At 39.3% G+C, this 22,166-nt stretch overlaps 1 protein-coding gene across 5 annotated transcripts in view; it reads left to right on the top strand.

Moving 5' to 3' along the window:
* Frmpd4 (FERM and PDZ domain containing 4) overlaps positions 1-22,166 on the top strand; it is a 990,592-nt gene that overhangs the window by 745,900 nt on the left and 222,526 nt on the right. For all 5 annotated transcript variants that reach the window (XM_017803120.1, XM_029555999.1, XM_017803119.2 and 2 more), the window contains exon 2: positions 9,164-9,280. In XM_017803120.1, coding sequence (XP_017658609.1) covers positions 9,164-9,280 — 117 coding nt within the window. The remainder of the gene's footprint in view (positions 1-9,163; positions 9,281-22,166) is intronic.

Below are 22,166 nucleotides of genomic sequence, written 5' to 3'. Positions count from 1 at the left end.
GCACTCGGGAGGCAAAGGCAGGCAGATCTCTGTGAGTTTGAGGCCAGCCTGATTTCCGTAGAGAATCCAGGCCAGCTACAGCTACATAGAGACCCTGCCTCAAAAAGACAAAAAAAAAAAATTGAAACATTATTAGAAAAGAAGTTGACACAACTATAAGACACCTCCCTCTTATAACCCAGTGATCAGCACTGTGGATCTGTCCTTGACTGTTTTCCAAGTCTATGTACACAGGGATTTTTATGTGTTTACAAGTATGTCATGCTGTGCATATTCTTTTATTACCTATCTTGGGTGTTTACCTATGTATCTGTGGCAGTCAGCTTTCACCTACACCTTTGCTTTAACGGCTGAATGAATGTTGTTGGCTAAGTGATAAATATCCCTTCCTTTGTTAAGGAGAGAAGGACTCATATATCTTGTGGCTTAGGCTGGACTTGAACTCACTGTGTATCCAAAGATAATCTTGAACTCCAGCCTCCGCCTCCAAGAACTAGGATTGCATTCATGCATCACAACATCAGGTTTATACACTGCTGGGAATGAAACCCAGTGCTTCATGGATGCTAGGTGGCACTCTACCAACTGAGGATCATTCTCTGTCTTAATAATTAACTGGATTTTCTTTTTATTGGAAAGTACTAGGGATTGAATCCAAGGTCTTGTGTGTGTAGGTTAGTAATACACCACTGTGGTGTTTCCCCAAATTAAAAATTCTTTTAAAACAACCCTTCTTGAGCTGTTGTAAGAAGCAAAATAATTAATATTTATGGATGTGCCTAGCACAGTATCTGCTGGGTAGCAATTTGTAAACCTCATTTCTCTCCCTACCCACCCTTTTTGTCCTGAAGGCAAAGGCTTACAATTTAAACGCCTATGATTCTGTGGCAGTATTATTGTGTAACTTGGATCATTTCTTGATTCACTTCATACTTAAACAGTATGGTAACTAACAGCATCGAAGATCACAACAGTCAATGCGCTCATAGGGCATGTGCAAAGCTAAGCATATCCACTTGGTACTGCAGATTTATTTAAGAGGTACAACTATAAAATCATGAATGATACAGACCATGTTCTAGCAGTAGAGCTCAAGACTTAGTCTATTAACTACTCGCACATTTTGCTCTTCGAGCAATGGAACCTTACTGTCCCCAGCTGCTTGAAAAAAGAAGACAAATTATAATTAGCATTCTAGAGTCTGAAGAATTCAGTGAGCTAATTGATACAAGTATATTTGCCAAAGTCTAATTCAAGGTAGGGCTGTATCTGACTTGAATAACAGCCCCTGTGTATGACATTCAGTCACTCTAGACACCTGCCTTCAGGCACATTGGGCATCCTGGGTCTACCACAGTATTATTCACAAATGAAGCTTGTACTAGGCATGGTGGGTCACATTTATAATCCCAGGACTTGAGAGGCTGAGGCAGGAGGATCAAAGCCAGCCTAGAATACATAGTGAGTTCTAGGTCAGCCTGGGCTAAAGGGTAAGACCCTATCTAAAAAAAAAGTCTTAGTTTGTGCATATATACTTGTGTATGGAGAACTAGTTAGCCTCCATTTCATTCTCCTACCTAATTAGAAGCCATAAATAACAAACTGACTGGGAGAGGTCTATTCTAAAACTCATCTCACGAGCAGTTTTAATGTGTAGGTTGGTAAATCATTCAATGGAGCAGAAGAAACTAATCAGAAAAAAAATATCTAATTTCATTTTTAGAATATACATTCAAAATGTCTTTTAACATAGTTAAGCTCTTGAGTCATAATAGATTCTTGCTTGACTAAAATGATTCTGTGATGAGAATTTTGCAATTATGTGCTTTTGTAAGGGTTGACATTAGTTTTTTTTAAAGGTATGTTTTACCTCTTTACTGTATTTCCATGTCCTCCATGTCACAACAGAAGTGACATCTTTTAAATGGTTGGCGGGATGCTTCTAAATGTTTGTTGGGATGATCTGTTCACCTGAATTACATAGTTTTCCTTGCATGCAGCTACTGAAACTACTCTTAAAGGGTCCAATGAAAGAAAGCTTCTGGCTGCTGTCCGGAAAAAAAATGTATTAATGCTGCACTGAAGCTTGCTTCAAGGGGACAGTGATGTTCAGAGATAGAGGATAATGGAATCTAATTCAAGCCATGCCTATGTATGAACATCGTGATAGACTGCACTCAAAAATCCTGTCAGTCCCTTCCCTACACACTCATAGGGACAACAAAATCTGTTATACAGGCCTCCCTGGAGCTCATGCCAAAGACCCCAGCTCTAACAACAATGGAGAATACCATGCTAGGGACAAAAGGACCATAGCTGAGGCTGGAGAGATATCTGTTCTTGCAGAGGACCTGGTTCAGTTCCCAGCACCCAAATGGATGCTAACAATCATCTATGACTCTTCCGGTGGAACTCACACCCTCTTCTGACATTTGAGGGCATTGCATGACATGGATGTTCTTATAAACATGCAGGCACGACACTCGTACACATAAAATAAAAAAGAATAATAAATAAAATTTCTAATAAAGTAACATGGCTGTCACTAAAACTTGACGATTTATAAAATCCATCCAGATGTACCTTCTGTTGTTCATTTTCCTCTCTCCCTTTCTACTTCCTTCATTTACCCATTTTGCATGTGAACCCAGAGTTACAATGAATGCCATCTGTGTGCAAATACAGGCTGCTGTTTGTGGACATGATGAGGTATTTGATGGGTTTCAGTAACATAACTCAATGTAGTATGACTTTTCCTGTGGAGACATGCATAAGCATCTATTCAGCCCAGGTAGGGCATTGACACGAATGTAAAAAAAAAATACCACTCAATATAGCTTGGTGAACAAGAGAGTTTATTAATGTTACTTATGGGAATATGGGTAATGGGTTACTTCCAATAGTATTGGTAGCTCAGAGGCAGTCACATCACTAAGAAGCCTACTCTGGAATGGGTGATGGCTCAAAAATTCTGCATCGCTACAATTTCATGCATGGCTTACAGGTAGCCAACAAACTTTCAGGCAGCTAACCATTCAGTCTCCTTTGCCCAGAAATCTTACTGCTCATATAACTTTTGGGAGGACTTTGTGAATCTTGTAAATTTTAGGAGTTCCCTGAAACTTCTAAGTTTGGTTTATGTCTTGAGCTTTACACATTTTATTTTCTCAGTCTTAATGAGTCTCCCCTTCCTTCAGGAGGAAATGTTTAAGTTTAATGAAAATAACTACACAGTTACCATCCACTATCCTTGGCAGAAAAATAAATAGGACAATGCTTTCCATTTTGTAATGCCATATGCAACACAACATAAGCTTGAATTATTCTGCAAATAATTTCTCTGAGTCTAAGGAAGTAAGACTGAGCAAATTCTGAGTCATGGTTGAATTTGTTGAGTTTTCATATTGCCATTCAGTGTTAAGAATGAATATTTGATTAGATAAATCTGGTTTTCTCATATTTGAAATAAGCATGATAATTCACTACTCAATACAGTGTCTCAAATAATGGAGCTTAATGTTATCTACCAGTCCTGTAAGATTATTACCAAATACGTAAGGAATCCTGAAAGTCCATGTCACTCTTAATTGTGGCAGTATAAGTGCTTTGGAACATTGAGTAGGAAGCCTTGTGGATCAGTCCTGGACACTTTTCTAAGTCACTATGTAACACTAGCAGCAACTTGGCTTAGGCTGAGTTTCAGGCAGGCTCTCACCTACTTCCCTATTTCTGTGTCTAGTATAGTCGATGGTAAAACATGCTGTCTGTTCAAAGATTCACTTTCCCAGAACAGTGTTGTGCCTCATACCTGTAATAATAAAACTCATGAGACTGACGCAGAAACACTCCAAATTCAAGATCAGTCTGAGTTATTTAGCAAGAGACTTTTTTTTTTCAAAATAAAGCAAGGACAACATACAGCAGGATATGGTGATGCATACCTGGAATCCTAGTACTTGAGAAACTAAGACATGAGGCTGCAAGTTTGTGAAAATCCTGGGTTGTGTAGTGCGTTCTAGGTCACCCAGAACTGCAGAGCAAGACCTTGTCTCCAAACAAAACAAAGCAAAGCAAAGAAAAGAAAAAGTCAAAACAAAACGAAACAGCAGGGCAAGGCATCATGATATACATCTGAAGTGCCAGCATTCAGAGGCTGTGAAGAGGACTGCCACTACTTTGAGGCACTATTGCCATTTTGCCTGGATCATTCTTATTTTCCAAGAGAGTAGCTTATTGAGCAGCATGCCTGACCTTTAGCCACGACATCTCAGAAGAAAATATCACCCTTTCCCTATGTATGATGAGCAAAAATGTCTCCAGTAACTGCTGAATTCTTTTACAGATAAAATCCCTGTGTAAGAAACATTGACTCAAAATAACTCACTCATACAGATGAGGAAAGAGAAGTAGAATTGAATTTAACAAGGGTCATACATATATTAAGTGGCAGAAATTGACTCTATCTGACTTAGGACTTTGTAATCTGATTTTAGAGTCCCTTTCATGCCCTCCAGCATCCCTCTTTCAGATGCTAAGTTGTTCTAAGGAAGCACAGATCATTATAGATATTTGCTGGTGATGGACTAGGATGGACTGGTTCTGGAGGTTTGCTGAAGCACTGAGAGACAGGAACACAGAAGGAAAACACGAATTTCCTCCATCAGTCATCTCAACACAAATAGTTCTGCAGTGTTTGCTTTCCCCATTCATAGATGTTTTCATTTCACATCAAAATCTTTTTTGTCCATGGATAGTTTCAGTCTCTTGCAAACAATGGATGAGTGAAGCTCAAAGTTGCAAATCAGTTCAGTCAGTCTTTGGGAGTTTCTAGAGTGATTTAAATAGCCCCAACGATGTAGGTCGCTATTTTTAAGGCTGAGGTAAGTGTTTCAAAGTGGTTCACACAGCCGTGGTCTCAGATAGGAGTTGCACAACATTAGAACTTGAAGGACACTCAAAGCTTTGCCTGAGAAAAGCAGAAACTGGCCCCTTGAACCATAGATCAAAACATTTCTGATAGAAAATTTCTGGATCTTTCCTTCTGCCTTGGAAGTAGTTGAGCTCATCAACTTTAACCTTATGGAAAAGCGTCACTGCTTGGTTCAACCCCTTCTTTCTCTTGCCAGACTGAGAAGCAAAAGTGATTGAGCTTCTCATTCTCTTTCTATTGGGAGGAAGGGCCGAAGTCTTTTGTACATGTACAACCACCCAGCGTCCATTATATGGCTTTCACTATACTGTGGGCAAGCATCATACTATCCTGCTGACTAACCACCGTTAGTATTCTCCCAATGGCTTTATACCCATTACTATCATTTTACAGAGGATTAACAGGTCCTAAGGAGGGTAGACAGGTCAAGTAACTTGCTCATTATAGAAAATAAATGCAACAAGTATATTGGCTTTTAAAATATTTTATTATTTTTATTTTATGTGAATGAGTATATTGCCTGCATGAATATAAGTGTACCTGTTTCGTGCAATGCTCACAGAGGTCAGTAGAGGGCATCAGGTCCCCTGGAATTGAAGATAGGAATGATTGCTACCTGCCACGTGGGTGCTGGGAATTGAATCCAGGTCCTCTGCAAGAGCAGCCAGTGCTCTTAACTGCTGAGCCATCTCTCTAGCCCCAGGACTATATTCTTTTGTAACCTGGCAGTTCTCAAATCATTATCAAAGTATTGTTATATGAGATATAGGTCTGTCCGCATAAAAATTGTTTATGGAAATTTCAAACTTAATGAAGTGTCCTACATTTGGCAGTGCCAAGCTGGAGGACTTCCCTGCAAATAATGACAGTAGGGCCAACTGGTATACCACACTCTGCAACACTGGGCAGTTCAGCAGAAATACCAGAGTCCTGCTTCAGAGAGTCTTTAGTGTTCACAAGCTAGTCATGAGGTGAGGCTGAATAGGCCCATGGACAAGAAAAATAATACGTCATTTAAAAGGGGAGAAATTTTAAAATGACCTCAGCCTATGGGAATGTGCCCAAGAACTCAGAATGGATTCCTTCCAAAAAAAAAAAAAAAGGCAAAGGAAGAAGGACACGAATCACTCACAGGTGACCAAGTGGAGCATTGTTGCCCCAAACTGAGGATCTCTGCACTGAACATTGTCAGTTCTGCACTGTGTCACGCTAGCTGCCTGACCTTCTCTTGATGACATGAGTACAATTTCCACATCAGAAGGTGTATGAAAGCAAGACAGACAGAGGCTCTGCTCATGCTTGAATTTGGCTACTGCTGCTCTAAAAGGGCCACCCATTTCTTAACATTCTATGTAGAGTCAGGCATGATGGCTCACACCTGTAATCCCAGCACTCAGGAGGATGAGACAGGAGGACTGCTATGAGTTCAAGATTGGCCTAGGCTACACATAGTAAGTTCCAAGAAAGTCTCTGGTATATAATGAGACCCTGAATTAAAACACAAAATAAAATATAGTGGGTAGAAAAGGTTGTGTCAACAGTGCTAGAATTGGGTTGTTTGGGAGTAGTTACAGACTCTGGTGAATCTTTTGTAGTAAGAGTAGGGAAAGGTGGTTTCTAGGGCCATTTACCAGGTAGCAGAGAGAACCCACCATCTCCTATAATTAAACAATCTATTAAAGTTAACCTCTCAGTCATTATACTGCAGAGAAGTGGGAGCCCAATCACGCCCCAGTTATGGCATTTGTCTTTGATTTTTCTCAAGACTGCCATGGATAAATACTCTAAAAGTGTCTGTGTTTGTTTGTTCTTTTAATTTGCTCAGTTCTACTGAGGTCTTTAAGACCCACACATTTTAAGTCACCTCATTAACAGGCAGATATATAGTCATATCTGATCTTAATTAGTCTATCATTTGTTTTACTCAACTAATGCCCCTTGACTTAGAGGAACACAATTAGTCTGTGGAGGGGGGCCTTCCAGTCTGGTGGGGGTATTAGTCTTCAATTTCAAGCAAAGAAACTTTGTTTAGAAACCTCTTGCTGAAGTGTTGTTTGCTACCTTCTAAACATACTACACAGAACAGAATTTAGTATGTAATACAATTCAGAAAACAAACTAAATTCCAAGCTTCCTCCAGCTCCTCATTAGAATGCTGTGTTCTACATTTAAATTATATTAAGAAGCCTGTGTCTTTCCATCAGTGATTAGTATTTCAGATTGTGTGGTGAGGGGAGTGGAGAAAACAAAGGAAAAGAAAGACAGTTTGTTTTTGCCCCTCTGAGCAAGGGGGTTAACTAGAATACAGTATATAGTTTAGGATTTCATGATAAATTGTAGCATTCTGTTCATAAGCTTCTTTCCAAATGCAAGAACATTCTTTGCGTCACTTTTAAGTGTAGCATCTATGGTTTGGGGAAAAAGTTTTAAATAACAGAATAAACTGCAGGTATTCATGCTTCTAAGAACTTGTTTTCTTGGGCCCATCATAGAAAGCGTTCCAAATGCTCTCCCTGCTGGCATGGGAAAACTGTTGTGGGATTTTTTTTATTTGTTTTTTAATAGTGCCCCAGGGTGGCAAGTACATGAGTTTTCTCACCCTGGGGAAATAGCTTTTTTTTTTTTCTTTTTTTTTTTCAAAACCACCAGGGGAAATTGCCACTGCTGACTTTTGTATAAGCCAGAGGAACAAAAGAGGTGGCCATGGCTTTTAATAGTCAATGAGTGACAAATAGTCCTATAGTGGCAGTCTAAATTTATGAGACATATATTAAATTTGCAAATGCTTTTGATCTCCGCTCTTGATGGAGGAGAAAAACTGAAGGAAAGTTAAAGCAAAGCAATGGAGGGAGGTTTAAATTATTCAAAAACATTTCCTCTGCTGTAAAAAAGTTAAAGGAAATGGGCTTGCATCTCATGAGAAATATTGAGCTGTGGTCAGATGGATGTGTTGATAGGGCCGAGGGCAATGAGGAGAGGAGTTGCTTTGGATATTTGCCACGAAAAGGCAACAGTCTGCATGAAAAACCACGCATTAGACGGTACAAGTTGTATCTGGAGCAAGAGGGTCGTTCAAACAAGGAGGCAGGTAACAACCTCAATCCATGCCCCCCACCCATGCACTAGCCAGCGTGTCCTATGTTCCTCTCACCAGAGGGAACACTTCCTCTTTGGTGTAAAAGGTTTCCTGGTGGTTGTTGAGACTGTGGCTATGAGGCCCCTGCAAGTGTCATCCCTACTTTCTCCCTGTTAACTTTGGTCTGTGACAGTCTGCGATTTGGAGTCACTGGGGAATCTTAGAGACTAGCTATGCAGTGAGTCACTTCTCCTGGCGCTACGGAACCAAGTGACAGGTGATGTGGACTGAGATTAAAATGATAGGCTTTGCTTCCTCTCAACAGTGTGAGTAAGCACTGAAGAAGTTTTGGGCATTAATGGAAAGAGAGGGATGAAGAGCAAAAGCCAGATTTGGTGATAGTTCCAGAAACTGGCTTCAGATCTCCAGTTAGCAGCCGTGTCTATGCAATTCTGCCTTTCATAATGGCTTGTCATGAAGAGTTACTTTGTTTTGTTTTTGCTTTTAGAAAGAAAGATGTATAGAAAATGCTCATCAATCTTTCATTGTACTGACAGTCAATTTGACTTTGGGGCCTTGAAATTAGAAAAGACACATGTGTGGATATTTTTTTGCAAATTAACACTAAGAGTTTGCCAAAGTTTTACGACTGGCTGACTTTGCTTAGAGTGTGGTTACTATGAGTGTACATTTAATATTTTGGTTATTGCAATCCAGGAAATTGTGGCTCACCTTTATTTCTTATGAGAATGAAAATAATTTATCTTCACGTGTCTTTCTTTATATGACAGTGTGAAATGTATGTATGTGCCCAAACTGTCTAAATAGCTAGCCTCAGGTATGCCTGTGGTGGTAGAACATATAAATAACTTTTGTTCAAAACTTTCCACAGGAAAGTTACTTAATATTACTGACCCATTGTTTCCTTACGGTAAACTGTACGACTATATTTTCACCATCAAAGTTCTATGGAAAATCAGTGATAATAGCACATATGAAATGCCAAGCATGATATCGGGTGCAAAAACATTCTTTACAACTATCCTACCACTGAGCATGCAGGTCATGGTTTAGAGGAATAAAATATGTGCCCTTGTATAGTAACTCAGATAATATGTCCAGGAGTCAGGTGTGATGATTCTTTCTTTCTTTTCCAGCCACAGGACCAAGTCTTCAGGCTGGCCACCTCCCTCAGGAACCTGGGGCTTGAACCAGGTGCCACCCTATGGATGGGAGATGATGACAAACCGAGATGGGCGTGACTACTTCATCAAGTAGGTTAAAAAAGACTCCCGTTTGGGCTAATGGACTTCAAGTTTTGTTTCATATTTTTTAAAAAATAATTAACTCAATGTATGTTTTTGTTGACTTTTTCTGCATTTCATGCAAAACATTTTAATCATCTTATAACCCCTCCCTCATCTACACCTCCCTATACCTCCCCCACCAGATTTCAAGCATTCTGTCATATATGTTAAGGTCCATCAAGTCAGGTTTGTGTACCCAGATGTCCATCACTGAAAATTCATTTTTTTTCTTTCCTAATTTCATATATACATACATAATGTGTTTTGATCACACTCAGCCTCCATTGCCCTCACTTATCCTTCTGGAATGTTTCCAAACACGCCCCCCTCCTACTTTCTGGTCTTTATTTATTTATTTTTTTTATAAACAACCCAGTGAATTTAATTAGGATCCCTTCCATGTGCATGAATGTGGGGTTATTTACTGTATCATGTGTAACTAACTCACCATTGACCACACCAGATTTCTAGTTTGGAGTTGCTTAGGATAATGAACGTATTTAAAATAGAAACTCAAAGGCATTTGGAAGTTGTTATTCAAGCAGGCTGACTTCCTGTAGCTTCCACATCATGTGACATTGGCTTACTTTATTTTTAGGCAGACACTATCTCAGAGTGAGGATTCCCTGCATAGCATGGAATACTGGCTCACAGCAGAAGTCTCCATTATTATACATTAGGCCAATTGTGTCCATTGTTTGAGACTAAAGTTGGATGGGGAATTGTATTATTTCAAAAGTTCTCTTGAAAGGGTTAAGAATGCCTGAATCATCTGGCAGTAGAAAAATCTCCAAAATCTAAATCTAAGAGCTAAGAGGATTACAGGTTTTTATTCCATGTCTTAGTATAAAAATTTCATACTGACGTTGGTTTTGATTAGAGATTTTTAATGGTGCTCTTATTTTAACTCTGTTAAGTGAATATATATCACAGAATTCCCCATTATAGCCATTTTGGTATACAATTTTGTAGTGTTTGGTGTACAATATTGTTCACTTATACCCACTGTCCATTTCCAAGACTTTTGCATCATAGCTTGTTCTAATTAGGTTTCTATTGCTGTGGTAAAACAACTCTGACCAAATCCAACTTAGGAAGGAAAAGGGTTTATTTCATCTTACAAATTCCAAGTGACAGGCCATCAAACCAGGGCAGAAACTCAAATAGGAACCTGGAGGCAGGAACTGAAGCACAGACCATTGGAAGAATGCTGCTTACTGACTTGCTCCTCTGGCCTGTACTCAACACACCTTCTTATGCAACCCAGGACCACATGCCCAGGGTTGGTGTTATGCACAATAGGCTGGGCCCTCCCATATTACTCAGTAATCAAGAAAATGTCTCACAGACATGTCCATCTTTTTCCTTGTTTGGAGTGTATACCTAGACATGAAATGACAGGGCCAGATGAAATTGTGGGTCAAAGTTAAAATTTACGTTTCACTTTTTAAGGAACCATCAGAGTGTTTTTCAAAGCAGCAATCAACCTCTGGATTTTCGCAGTTTTAAAAGAAGAATATTTATATTGCGTTTCTCAAAACAGCAAGAATTCAGCCTTTGTTCTCCAACCTCACTGAACTATTCTTAATTATAAGAAATTAGTGAAATAGATTTGAATCAGGAAACACAGTTGGCTGGAGCCCAGTTGTAATTGAGCAGAGATTTGAGGGGAAGGGGAAGATTCTTTTCCAACCACAGGCTGTTTTCTTTGTTCAAGTCAAGCTGCTTGTGCATTGATTAGCAGAGAGGATCACAATGAACAAGGGATCATTTTTATAATAAAAAAAAAGTCTGTCCAGATTGTTTGGGTCTTCTATACTGTCTGACAAACCCCACACCCAAGTGAGGATTGCTGGGAAGCAGCCAGGAGAAAAACTCACAGGAGAACTGTAGTTGCTTTCCCAGTCTAACTGCTCCCCTTCTCCAAAACTTCTACATAAGTAAGACAACCTCCCTTATGACCAAAGAACTGCCTCTTGGAGCCACTGTGGGAACACCCACATTGCCTTTCAACTTGACCCATACTGTGGAATATATGAGAGGCACCTTTTGACTCTAAAAGGCTTTTCTAAGGCTGTACACACAGAAAGCAGCATCAATGTGGCCTTTAGAACCCAGGAACTGGGTCAGACAGGAAGAAAGACCAGCAGTTTGGTTCACACCCTAGATTCTGAGTTAATTTCATATAGTTTGCCCAAGTCCTTTCTGTTGTTAAGACAATTCTTCATATTATATCATGGCTTCTATTTTCCAACGTGGCCATAAATATGTACAATGGATTCAGTTAAGGTGACCCGGATGCTTGTAGTCAAAACTAAAGAAAAAAAAATCTGCTAAAGAAATGGAGTTTTTAAGACATGGATTATGAATTTATGAAATTATATGTCAGACTTTTCTTAATTATCTATATATTTTTTCCCCCTGTTTGGATTCTGGAGCAGGGGTTCGAATACTTTCTACAGATACTTTCAGTAAGTAGAAACTCAAGTCTGAGGTCTGCTGGTTAGAGGCTGTGGAACATCTGCTGACTCTACTTTCAGGATTATCATTAGTTTCACTTAACATTTGTGTGGGACAGACAAGTGTCAATTTAAGGTTTATACTGGTTTAATAACGTCAGCTGTTAAATCTTAAGAGCCAACCCTTTAATCTTGTCATTCACCTAAATGTGCTAAAGTCAGGTTTTTATGAACACTAACAGTTCTCTGCCTCAAGGCTTTGATAAGAGACACCTTTTTATTGGGCAGGACAGTGTGCCCAAGAGAGCGATAACTCAAGAAACAACTCTCAGTTAAGAGTAGGTTTATAATCATGACAAACGAATTAACATGCTGTTTATAATTTTCTCTTTTCATGTCTTACTTTTCTATCCCTGTTTTAGATTTATATTTTTATAACAAAATACCTGACATAATAGATATATGAATGTAAAGGTCTGCTTTGGTTCTGTATTGGAGGCTGTACTCCATTTATCTTGACCTTAGTTCTTTGAGGTAGTTGTAAGGTGCCGGGGGTTCGAACCCGCGACCCCCGGCGAGGTGAGGATTGGGGATGAGTAAGCATGCCATTCGCCAGTCCATGCCGCCCCCATTCCCTGGAGACACTCAGACACAACGGGGAGCCTAGTCAAGCAGGGACTCATTTATTGCAAGTGTTCCAAAGCTTATAAAAGCACCTGGAACTCCCCCCTCCCGCCCTGAGGGTGTATCTTAAGGATGGTCACTCGTTGATCATGCACTCTTCGGCAGTGCGGAAGTATTCTTCAGACTTTCAAAGCAAGCCAGGACACGCCCCCAGTAACTTCCTTTAGGACCTATGCAAGGTGGGGCTTTTAGGTCCCCACAGTAAGGAACACATCATTAAAGAGAGGATACAACCAAGCACAACTTCTTACCTCATATCCAAGAAAAGAGGGTAAGACAAAAGGAAAGAGGCTAGAGTCTCACAATCCCAAAAAGGACATTTTTCCAATGATTTAAGTAAGAACATCCCAATAATCTTTACGTCCAGAATACTCTCAGTAGTTCTACCATGGGGATTAACATTTAATACATGAGCCTTTGGAAGGTGTTTATATCTAAACTATAGTGTCTAATAAATTACTGAGAATAAATTCCAAATAAAAAATAAGTTAAAATTTTAAAGAGAAAGTTGCTAAATGACAAGTTTGAAAATCAAAAGTGACTAGTATAATTTTTACAAAGATGTGGGGTTTTTTTCTATAATGACCTTCTGCAGTCCTCTCAAAGAACTTTGTAAGATGCCCAGCATAGTACCTTTCTGGAAATCGTTTCTTCTTTCTCTAACACTAATGAGTATTATAAATAATGAGAATCACTCTACCTACTGAGTTACATCCTTTACAAAGAGATATTTTAATTATCAGTTTCTAGGGCGCCCAGGTTTGCAGTACAGTGTATTTCTGTATTCATTAGTTTAGAAGTTAAAAGGACGATTTGAAAACTAATCTATGGCTGGTAATTATCCCCTTTGCATTTAATTTTTCACTTGTTTACATACTATTTTTGAAGGAGATTAGAGGTTTGCTTTTTTTTAAAACCTTGTGTTAGGAAGTAAATGATAGGTATATCAGACAGTTGTTTTGGATGGAGGTACAACATTCTCTGAGTGATGGACCAAATTATGAGAGAATTCAGGCTTCATATGTTGAAAGTTACATTCTGATAGTTAAATAATGACAGAATTCTATCATTGCAGTCTTCCAGTACATGGCTTAGGATACTTTAAAATGCATTCAACTTTCATCTATTCATGTACATTCCCCCATTATTCAGGGTAAGGCTGATAACCCATTTTCCATAAGGAGTTACTGAACCACAGTAACCAATATATGGTTACCAATATACCAAGAATATGGTTGCCAAGAATACCAATATATGCATACTAATGTACACTTGTATGATAGTTTGTAAATTAGAGAGTCTCAACTTTGTCTGCATGTTACAATAACTTAAAGAGTACTTTTCTACACTTGATTCCTATTATTTGACCTCAGCCCAGGAACAATTATTCCCATCCTCTAGATGACAAAACTTAACCTAATCAAGAGGCATTCTCAAAGCCACACAAGTGACAAATTCTAATCCATTGTTCGACAACACCAAAAGTCCTATTTATGGCGGACAACTTCCATTCTTATGCTTAGAGACATTTGAAACACAGATATAGTTTTTAGTGATGCTAGGATGGAACCCAGTTCCTCATGCATGGTAGGCAAGCACTCTGATGCTAAACTACACCCCCCAACCTGAAGTATAGTATTTTAGAACCAGATAACATTATTTAAGAAACAAGACAAGTTAGGAACAATGACGGATGCCTGAAATTCTAGTATTTGGGGGGTGAAAGCAAGAGGATCAGAGTTCAACACCAGTGTTGTTTCAAAAGACAAAAAGAAACAGGACAAAATACAAAATAAAAATTTTTCAGTTCTTATTACCAGTTAGGAGAGAAAGAAAAGACAAAAATGGAAGGGAGATGAAGAGAGAAACCGTAAGCAAAAGAAGACTTAGGAAAGGGTATCTTGGTGAGAACTGGCTAAGATAGGGAGGGATGCACGGAAATCAAAATGAAGAAAAACAAAGGAAGACTTTCTGAGGTGATTATTATAACAGCAGCATTAGTGAACAGTAACTGTAGATGTATATGGAGATGAGCATTGATACATATATAGTTGTGGATAGAAATATAGATTCAGACTGCTAGACAGAGAGACAGAGAGAGACAGACAGATACTGATAGAGGTAATGGTTCAGATATGCATGGAAATACAATATACATATAGATGATATATAATCACCACGTTCACCTGAGTGATTCCTGGTTCATGTTACTTTTCTGAAATAATTACTGATAACACTTTTTCCAAAGTGTTCTGTTTTGGATAAAACAAGATAACTCAATTTAAATAACTTGCTCATAGCATTAAGAGTATTATTACAAGACATAAGATTCTTTTTAATTAATAGCTGTCCTGTGAGGAAGTTCCTGTATTCTCTAACTCTGTCTCCCACCCTGACAGTTACCCACTCCTGGCAATGTATGCTCAACTCAGCTTACTTCCATCTGTCACGACATGCTCTCCCCATGCAGCATTCTGAGTCTGATCAGCCTAGATATCTGGTTTCACACTTCCTTCAAAAGGTTTCCTTACTGTATTCAAATTTTATTGAATACCACTAAATACTGAAGTTGTCTAGATTGCAAGACAGATTGCTATTTTCAAGACCTTCAGAGTTCAGTAGAAGTGCAAAAGATAATAATAGACTTTGCTTTAGACGCAGTGGAAGCCCCCAAGGAGGAATTAATACAATACTTTTGGAGGGGGGTGGCAGGAATTAAAGCTGTTGCCAAGGGCCTCACACTCGAGAGACCGACCATCATTTTCAATGGAATAAATGTCTACTTTAACTTCTGTACAGATACCCGAATTTAATAAAGAATAGGAAGCACCATATGTTATCCCCTCCTTCCATTTTTTTAATTAAATGGAGTATGAACATGCTTGTTTGACTGTAAGGTAGGCAGAGTTAATGCATAGGTGATTCATAAATCTGGCACTTTGGTTTTTGTAAGTAGAAGAAAAATACTAAAAACAGGAACAAAATAAATGCCAGCAAACTGGAATGATGAAAGATTATGAGTCAAGTTAGAGACTGTCAGTTGAGATGAGGGATGGTAAAGGAGACTAGAGGTTCTTTTCCAAATTTTATGACCTTATTTTTCAAGGTCAAATTTGAGTTGCTTTTTTTCTGATCTGGATTTCTGTCCACCTTCACCCTATATATGTGAAAAGTGTTTACCCATGTTTGTATTGGATGAGACATACCCATCCATTATTCTACCAACAATTCCCATGCTGGGCAATTAAATGGAACTGCTATCTTCGTAATGTGGTAGAATTCAATTATGAATCTTGAATAGTGGCGATTAGTAATGAGATGTAGAAATATCCACTTTAGTCTCCAGGATAGCTCTGGCCCAACTTCCATGTAGCTGAGCATCCCCTTCTGCAACCCTCTTCACTGGTCAAAGGGAAAATATATTCTGGCCCATCTATCTCCAGTAGAGAATTATCTTAATAGATACAAGTAGTTTGTGTGTCCTCCCTACTTTCTTATCGACCAGAGTAGAACACAGATGAGTCAAGGAGAAAGGATTCAGTCATCACAGATATCAGAAATAGAAAGACCTGACCTTGTCTACCTATGTAAGCCCCCATATTGCCTCTAGAACTTTACCCTGTATAATTCAAATATCCCAAGGAGGGAAGAAGTAATTGTCTGCAAACATTATTTGATAGCTGTAGGGACTATTCTTACAGCATTTTTTCCCTTGATAATTTTCCTCCAAGGTTTTATAAGACTCATTTATTTTATAAATAAATCCCTTTCTCTGTTGTTGTGAGCTAGAGCCCAGTCAGGTCTACACAGAAAGTTCCAGGCCAGCTGGTGCTACAAGGAGACCCTATCTCAAAAAACCCAAAATTTTATTTTCAGTGTCAAAAGTTATGAAGTTTTATGCAGATACTGTGACTGTACTGCTATTATTCCCTGTGATAATTTTGAATTTCTTCCTGTATCAATCCTACATGTTTAACATCCAATGAAGGCAAAATTGATCTTATTTGATTAGACAAGTTGTTACTTCCAGTTTCTCATAACACGGCTGTAGAGATCTTAGTAGAAATTAAAAGTTGTGTCCATGAAGGAAATAAGAAGCTTATGGGGCTGGAGAGACACTGCTCATTATTATGTAGGTAAAGTACTTGTTTTGTAAGCATGAGGATCTGAGTTTGATTCCTACCACCCATGTAAAAACTTAGCTGGATGTGGAGTGTATAATTTGCAATCACAGTGCTGGGAAGGTGAAGGCAGGCAGATCCTAGAGCTCAGCAGCCAACCAGTTCAGTCAAATTGTGAGCTCCCGATTTGGTGGGAGATCCTATCTCATAAAACAAAGTGGAAAGTGCCTGAGGAAGATACTGGTCATACATATATGTGTACATAAGTATACACATGAACATGCATCCACACACTCACACGCACACACTCACATGCTCACACTCACATGCACACACGCACAAGATATGCTGATGGTATGTGACTTTGTTATTTTATAAAGTTTTAAAACATCCGTAGAGATTAGCAGTATCGTATAGGAGTGGGCGTATGCTTCTTCTGTTCGATTCCTTCCTTCCCTTCTTTCTTCCTTCTTTCCTTCCTTTTTTTTGATGAAGAATTCTGAAATAAAATATAATGCTTCCAAATATACACAGTATGTTCTGCAGAAAACGTTGATAATTGCTTCATGGCAAGAACAAATGGTGCTATGTTCTAGAAGTTCCTTAAGATTGCAAGTATCCAGTCAAGGGGAGGGAGGCATATTGCAATTTTGGAACGGTGGGAACAAAGTAAACGTGATGGTGTCACTTTTTGAAATGAAAGGTGATTATGTTCCCTCAGTGAAAATGCTTCCCAAGCCGCCATTAAGGCTGTTGATTCTCTTCCTTGGAGCAGATTTGTTTTATTTTGAATCTGACAAAGCACCTATCTGCTGAGGTAATAATTGCCGCTCAAAGCTGGAAGGTAGGCTTGCAGAGTCGATGGAAGAGCTTTTACTGGGAAGGCTCAAAACTGACACAATCTTTCCTGATCTAACTTGGCATAGAGCACCAGGAGCTGGTCTATGCAGGCTTTTTCTGGATTCCACGTTGTTTCATTTGCTCTTGAAACTTTGCAGGGTTACTTGATGTGGCCTTCACTAGGACAGATATCTGAAAAACTCAGATTCTTCGTGTAACATGCCAAAAGATGACACAGGATTTTAATCACCTGAAATTCCTCGGGCAACTTGACCAACAGAGAGGTGGGACATGTACATTTGGACTAGGCTATGGACAGCAGGTTAACTCATGCTCCGGGTCACCTCTTTCTTCTACTGTGCCGGCTATAGCCCTAAGGGTCTACGTGAGGCAGCTCACCAAGTCCATTTGGCTGGCCAGCCTGTGAAAAAAAGAAGCACCTGGACAACCAGGTTTCTGTCACAGCCTGTAATTGAAATCCTAGCTTGGGGCTGCCTGCCACCCTTGATTCTTTAGAGTCACCTTTGAACCTCTTATTGCTGGCTTGAGCCAACCCTTGCAGAGAGCAATTTTCATGTCACTGCCTAAGGCTGGCTCACAGGTAGAAATTCCGGCTTCTGCCAAACACTAAAAGGGTGTTGCCTACAAATGAACTGGGTGAACTTGAGAATCACCTTTGTAGTAGGTATCTTTACAGTATTATCTGCCCTCTTGCATTGGAGTGGCACAGCAAATGACAGAACAAGGTGGCAACAGAATTACCTGACTGTGGGCCCCAAAGGATAGAAAACCACAGTCTCTGTCAAGCCCTTATTCTACACTACCTCTCAAAACTTAAAAAGTCTTGTTTTCAATAGTCAATTTCTAGTAAAGAGCCTCTTAAACTGGGAGAATGAGAGATGGTGATGTATTTTGTGCCAGTGGACACTCAGATCAATCTGAGTCAATAGTAGTCATGTCCCCTAATTTCATGGAGAATACTACTCAGCTGTTCCTGGAAAAGGACCTTGGCCATGGCAATTCAGATTCTGAAGGCTGGAAAAGGTCTCTTAAGGAGGCCAGTTCAGTATTAAAGGATAGCTCTGAACAGAAATAATGGCTTCATAATTTGGTGGACCCATTGCAAACTGAAAATATAGTCCCCTTGTTAAACATCAAGTGGTAGTAAAGGAACAAAAACATCAAGCTTTTCCTTTTTTACCTATGCCCTATCAGCATGTAACTCTTTTAAAAGTTTACTATTTAACAGCATTCTAAGTAAAAGAATACAATTTTCATGTTTAGCATGTATTTTACTTAACATCATTATGCTCTTTAATCCAAATTATAGGAACAAATATAAGAGTATTTAACTCATTTGTGCAGTTACTGAAATTACATTTTTGTTTCTTAGTTCATGTGGATGTATGCTTTTCATTGTAACTAGAATGCCAGAAATAAAGCAATTTTTATTAATGTTGCCTTTTCCTTTTCCATTTCAGTTTCATTGTTTAAGATTTTCTTTTTGATTTTTATTCGTGTCTGTTAGCACATGCGTGCGGGACTGTATATTCATATTTGTAGGGGCATGTGTGTGGCAATCAGAGGTCAAACATGAATTTTATTCCTCGAGAATATCATCTACCTTGTTTCATGAGACAGAGTCTCTCATTGGCCTGGAACTCACCCATTAGGCTAGGCTGGCTGACCCAAGAGCTCCAGGGATCAGACTGTCCTCACCTCCCCAACTGGAGTTACAAGTATTCATCTTGCCATTTGGCTTTCTAAATATGAGTTCTGAGAATAAAACTCAGGTCCCCATGCTTATAAGGCACTGACTAAGCTATAGCCTCAGCCTTGGGTTTTTATTTGTTTATTTTTGTTTTAATTATGCTTTTGGCAGGGTAAACATAGATGTATTAAGGGAAAGTGAGAAAGAATTGAAGGAAAGAAGAATCCCCCCTCCACTTTCTTTTTTAAGACAGAGTCTCCCTGTAGCTGCAGCTGACCTGGAACTCACTATGCAGACCAAGCTGATGTCAGTCTCAGAGGGATCTTCCTGTATCTGTCTCCCAAGTTCCGGGATTAAAAGCATGCACCACCACACCTGACTCCACATTTTTTAAATTATTTTGAGACAGGGTCTCCCTGTAGCCTCAACTGGCCTGGAATTTGCTGTGTAGACCAGGCTGGCCTCCATCTCAGAGATCCACCAGCCTCTGCCTCCCTAGTGCTGGAACTACTTGCATGCACCATCACCCCTGGCCTATACTTTGTTTTTACTTGAATTTTGAATTGAAATTTTGCAATTTTCATACAATATAGTTTGATGGTATTTAGATCTCCTGCTCTATCCATACTTGTCCCCACCCAATTTAATGTACTCGTGTGTGTGTGTGTGTGTGTGTGTGTGTGTGTGTATGCCTGTAGAGTCTGATTTGTGTCCCCAAATGTCCTTCAGTGTAGGCCCATCTAGTGGGTAGACCAAGAATCCCATCCCTGTAAGATACTGTCTTTCCCTCCCAGCAGACATCCGTTGCCAAAAATTAGTCAGGTTGTGTTGGGCTTTCTTACCAATTTCCCTATGTCTATGCTGGGATTTTGTCCGGTTTGAGCTTACATATGACGTGTGCATGCTGTTACCATTGCTGTGAATTCCTATGGGTAACCGACCAGCATTCCGGAAGATTCTGTTTCCTTGTGGTCATTCAACCACCTCTTACAGTCTTTTAGCCTCCTCTTCTGCAATGATCCCTGAGCCTTGGGAGGCAGAGGCTTGAAGAAAGTATCCTATTCAGGGATAAGCACTTCACAGCCTCTTGTTCTCTGTACACTGGACAATTGCAGGGTTTTGTGTTAATCATTTGCTGTATAAGGAAACTTCTCTGGTGAGAGTTGAAAGATGCATTCGTCCTATTTGTAGAGGTTGCATTGAAGATGTGTCATTTAGGGTTAGAAGTTTCAAAGACACTTATTCTCTTTATTTGACCAGTTTGTTTTCAAACTCTGTGATAGTACCCATCTGTTGCAAAAAGAAACTTCTTTGATGAATGGTGAAAGATACACTTGTCTGTATATAAGAGGGTACATATTTAGAATAAAAGAAGAAATTACATTGGTCTAGGGATGTGTCATAATTGGGTTTTTCTCTAGGATCTATGACATCTCCAGCCACATGTATTTGGCTATGTTTACAGTATTACAGATGAGTTCTCACTCAGTGAGGGGGCCTTAACCTCAATTAGACAGCTGTTTAGTACCCCCAAGATAACAGTGCTACTATGACACCAATGCAAATAGTCTGCTGGGTCAGTCATTGTTTATTAAGCTTTACAGCTGGTTAGGACCACTGATTGTTTTTTCCTCCCTTGGCAGTTTGTATAGTATCCTCTGATACCATGAGAGCCGGTCTTCACAGAGGATGCTTCTAGGTCAGTTACAGCTCAATAGCTCCAAGTCCTGTTTCAGAACTGTAGCTTGTGTTCAGCAATAAGGTCTTGAAGTTCTAGTAGGCAATCAAGGGCTGTGACAAAGCCTACGTTATTTGGGGAGTCCCTTGGACTACCTTGACCAACAACTCAAAGGGTGGTTTCTCCTGTTTGGCACTGTATTTCCTGTTAGGTAGCCTTCAGCTGTACACATGAACTGGTATATTTATTGTGTCTTTTTCAGTAGAACTTTGAACTAATATATTACCCTCTGGTTTTTCATACCATCCAAGTATTATTTATCTCTTCTCTCAATCCTCTAACATAACCTTTGTTACTCCTTACCCACTTTAAGTACCTCCACCTTTGACCATTTCCCCCTTAATAACATACATCACTTGTTTTTCTAAGTCTGTGTTACTTCTCTTAGCATAACAGTTTCTAGTGCCATCCAGTTTCTTGCAAGTTTCACGATTTTGTCTTTCTTTACCACTGAGTAGAGCTCCACTGTATAAATGGACCACATTTTCATTATCCATTCTTCAGTTGAGAGGCATTTAGGTTTTTTTCTATGTCTTAGCTATTGCAAAAAGAGCAGCAACGAACATGGATGCCCAAGTATCTGTGTAGTAGGATGAGTCATTTGGGTATATGCCAAGGAGTGGTATAACTGGATCATATGGTAGATTTATTTTTATTTATTTATTTATTTTTGTGGTAGAATAAATTAATAAAGTGGTGGTAAACATTTGAACAAATTTTCATCTTAAATTTAAAACTAAAATTCTCACAAAACACATTTATCACTAAAACTTGACAGACACTGCTTATGAAATAAAAGAGGCAATTTTAATTGGACAGAGTGTTCATATCTCAAGCCTGGATGCAAAGAGATAGACTGTGGTACCATAGACTGTGGAGACCATTGTCTCCTTTGTAGGCACATCCCCTCAAAGACCTATGGCCCCAACCTCCTAAAGGTCCATGGGACTTCCTAATACTACCCCTCTAAGGACTAAGTCCTTAACACATGGACCTTTGGATGACAGTCAATGTCTAAACCATAGCATACACCAATTCCCTCAATTCTTTTTCCTTAGAAAAAATTATGTGTATGAGTATATTGCCTGCACATAAGTGCACCTGTGTTGTGCAGTGCTTGTAGAGGTCAGAAGAGTGCATCAGATTCCCCTGGAACTAGAGTCATGGATGGTTGTCAGCCACAATGTGGGTGCTGGGAATCAAACCCGGGTCCTCTGAAAGATCAGTCAGTGCTCTTAACTGCTGAACCATCTCCCCAGCCCCTCAATATTAAATCTTAATTCACCATTTAAGTACTGTA

The sequence above is a fragment of the Nannospalax galili genome, unplaced genomic scaffold, assembly GCF_000622305.1.
Source record: "Nannospalax galili isolate Female #2095 unplaced genomic scaffold, S.galili_v1.0 scaffold606, whole genome shotgun sequence".
In the NCBI taxonomy this organism is placed as follows: Eukaryota; Metazoa; Chordata; class Mammalia; order Rodentia; family Spalacidae; genus Nannospalax; species Nannospalax galili.
The sequence above is the reverse complement of the archived record's forward strand: the minus strand, read 5'-3'. Positions and strand labels throughout refer to the sequence as shown.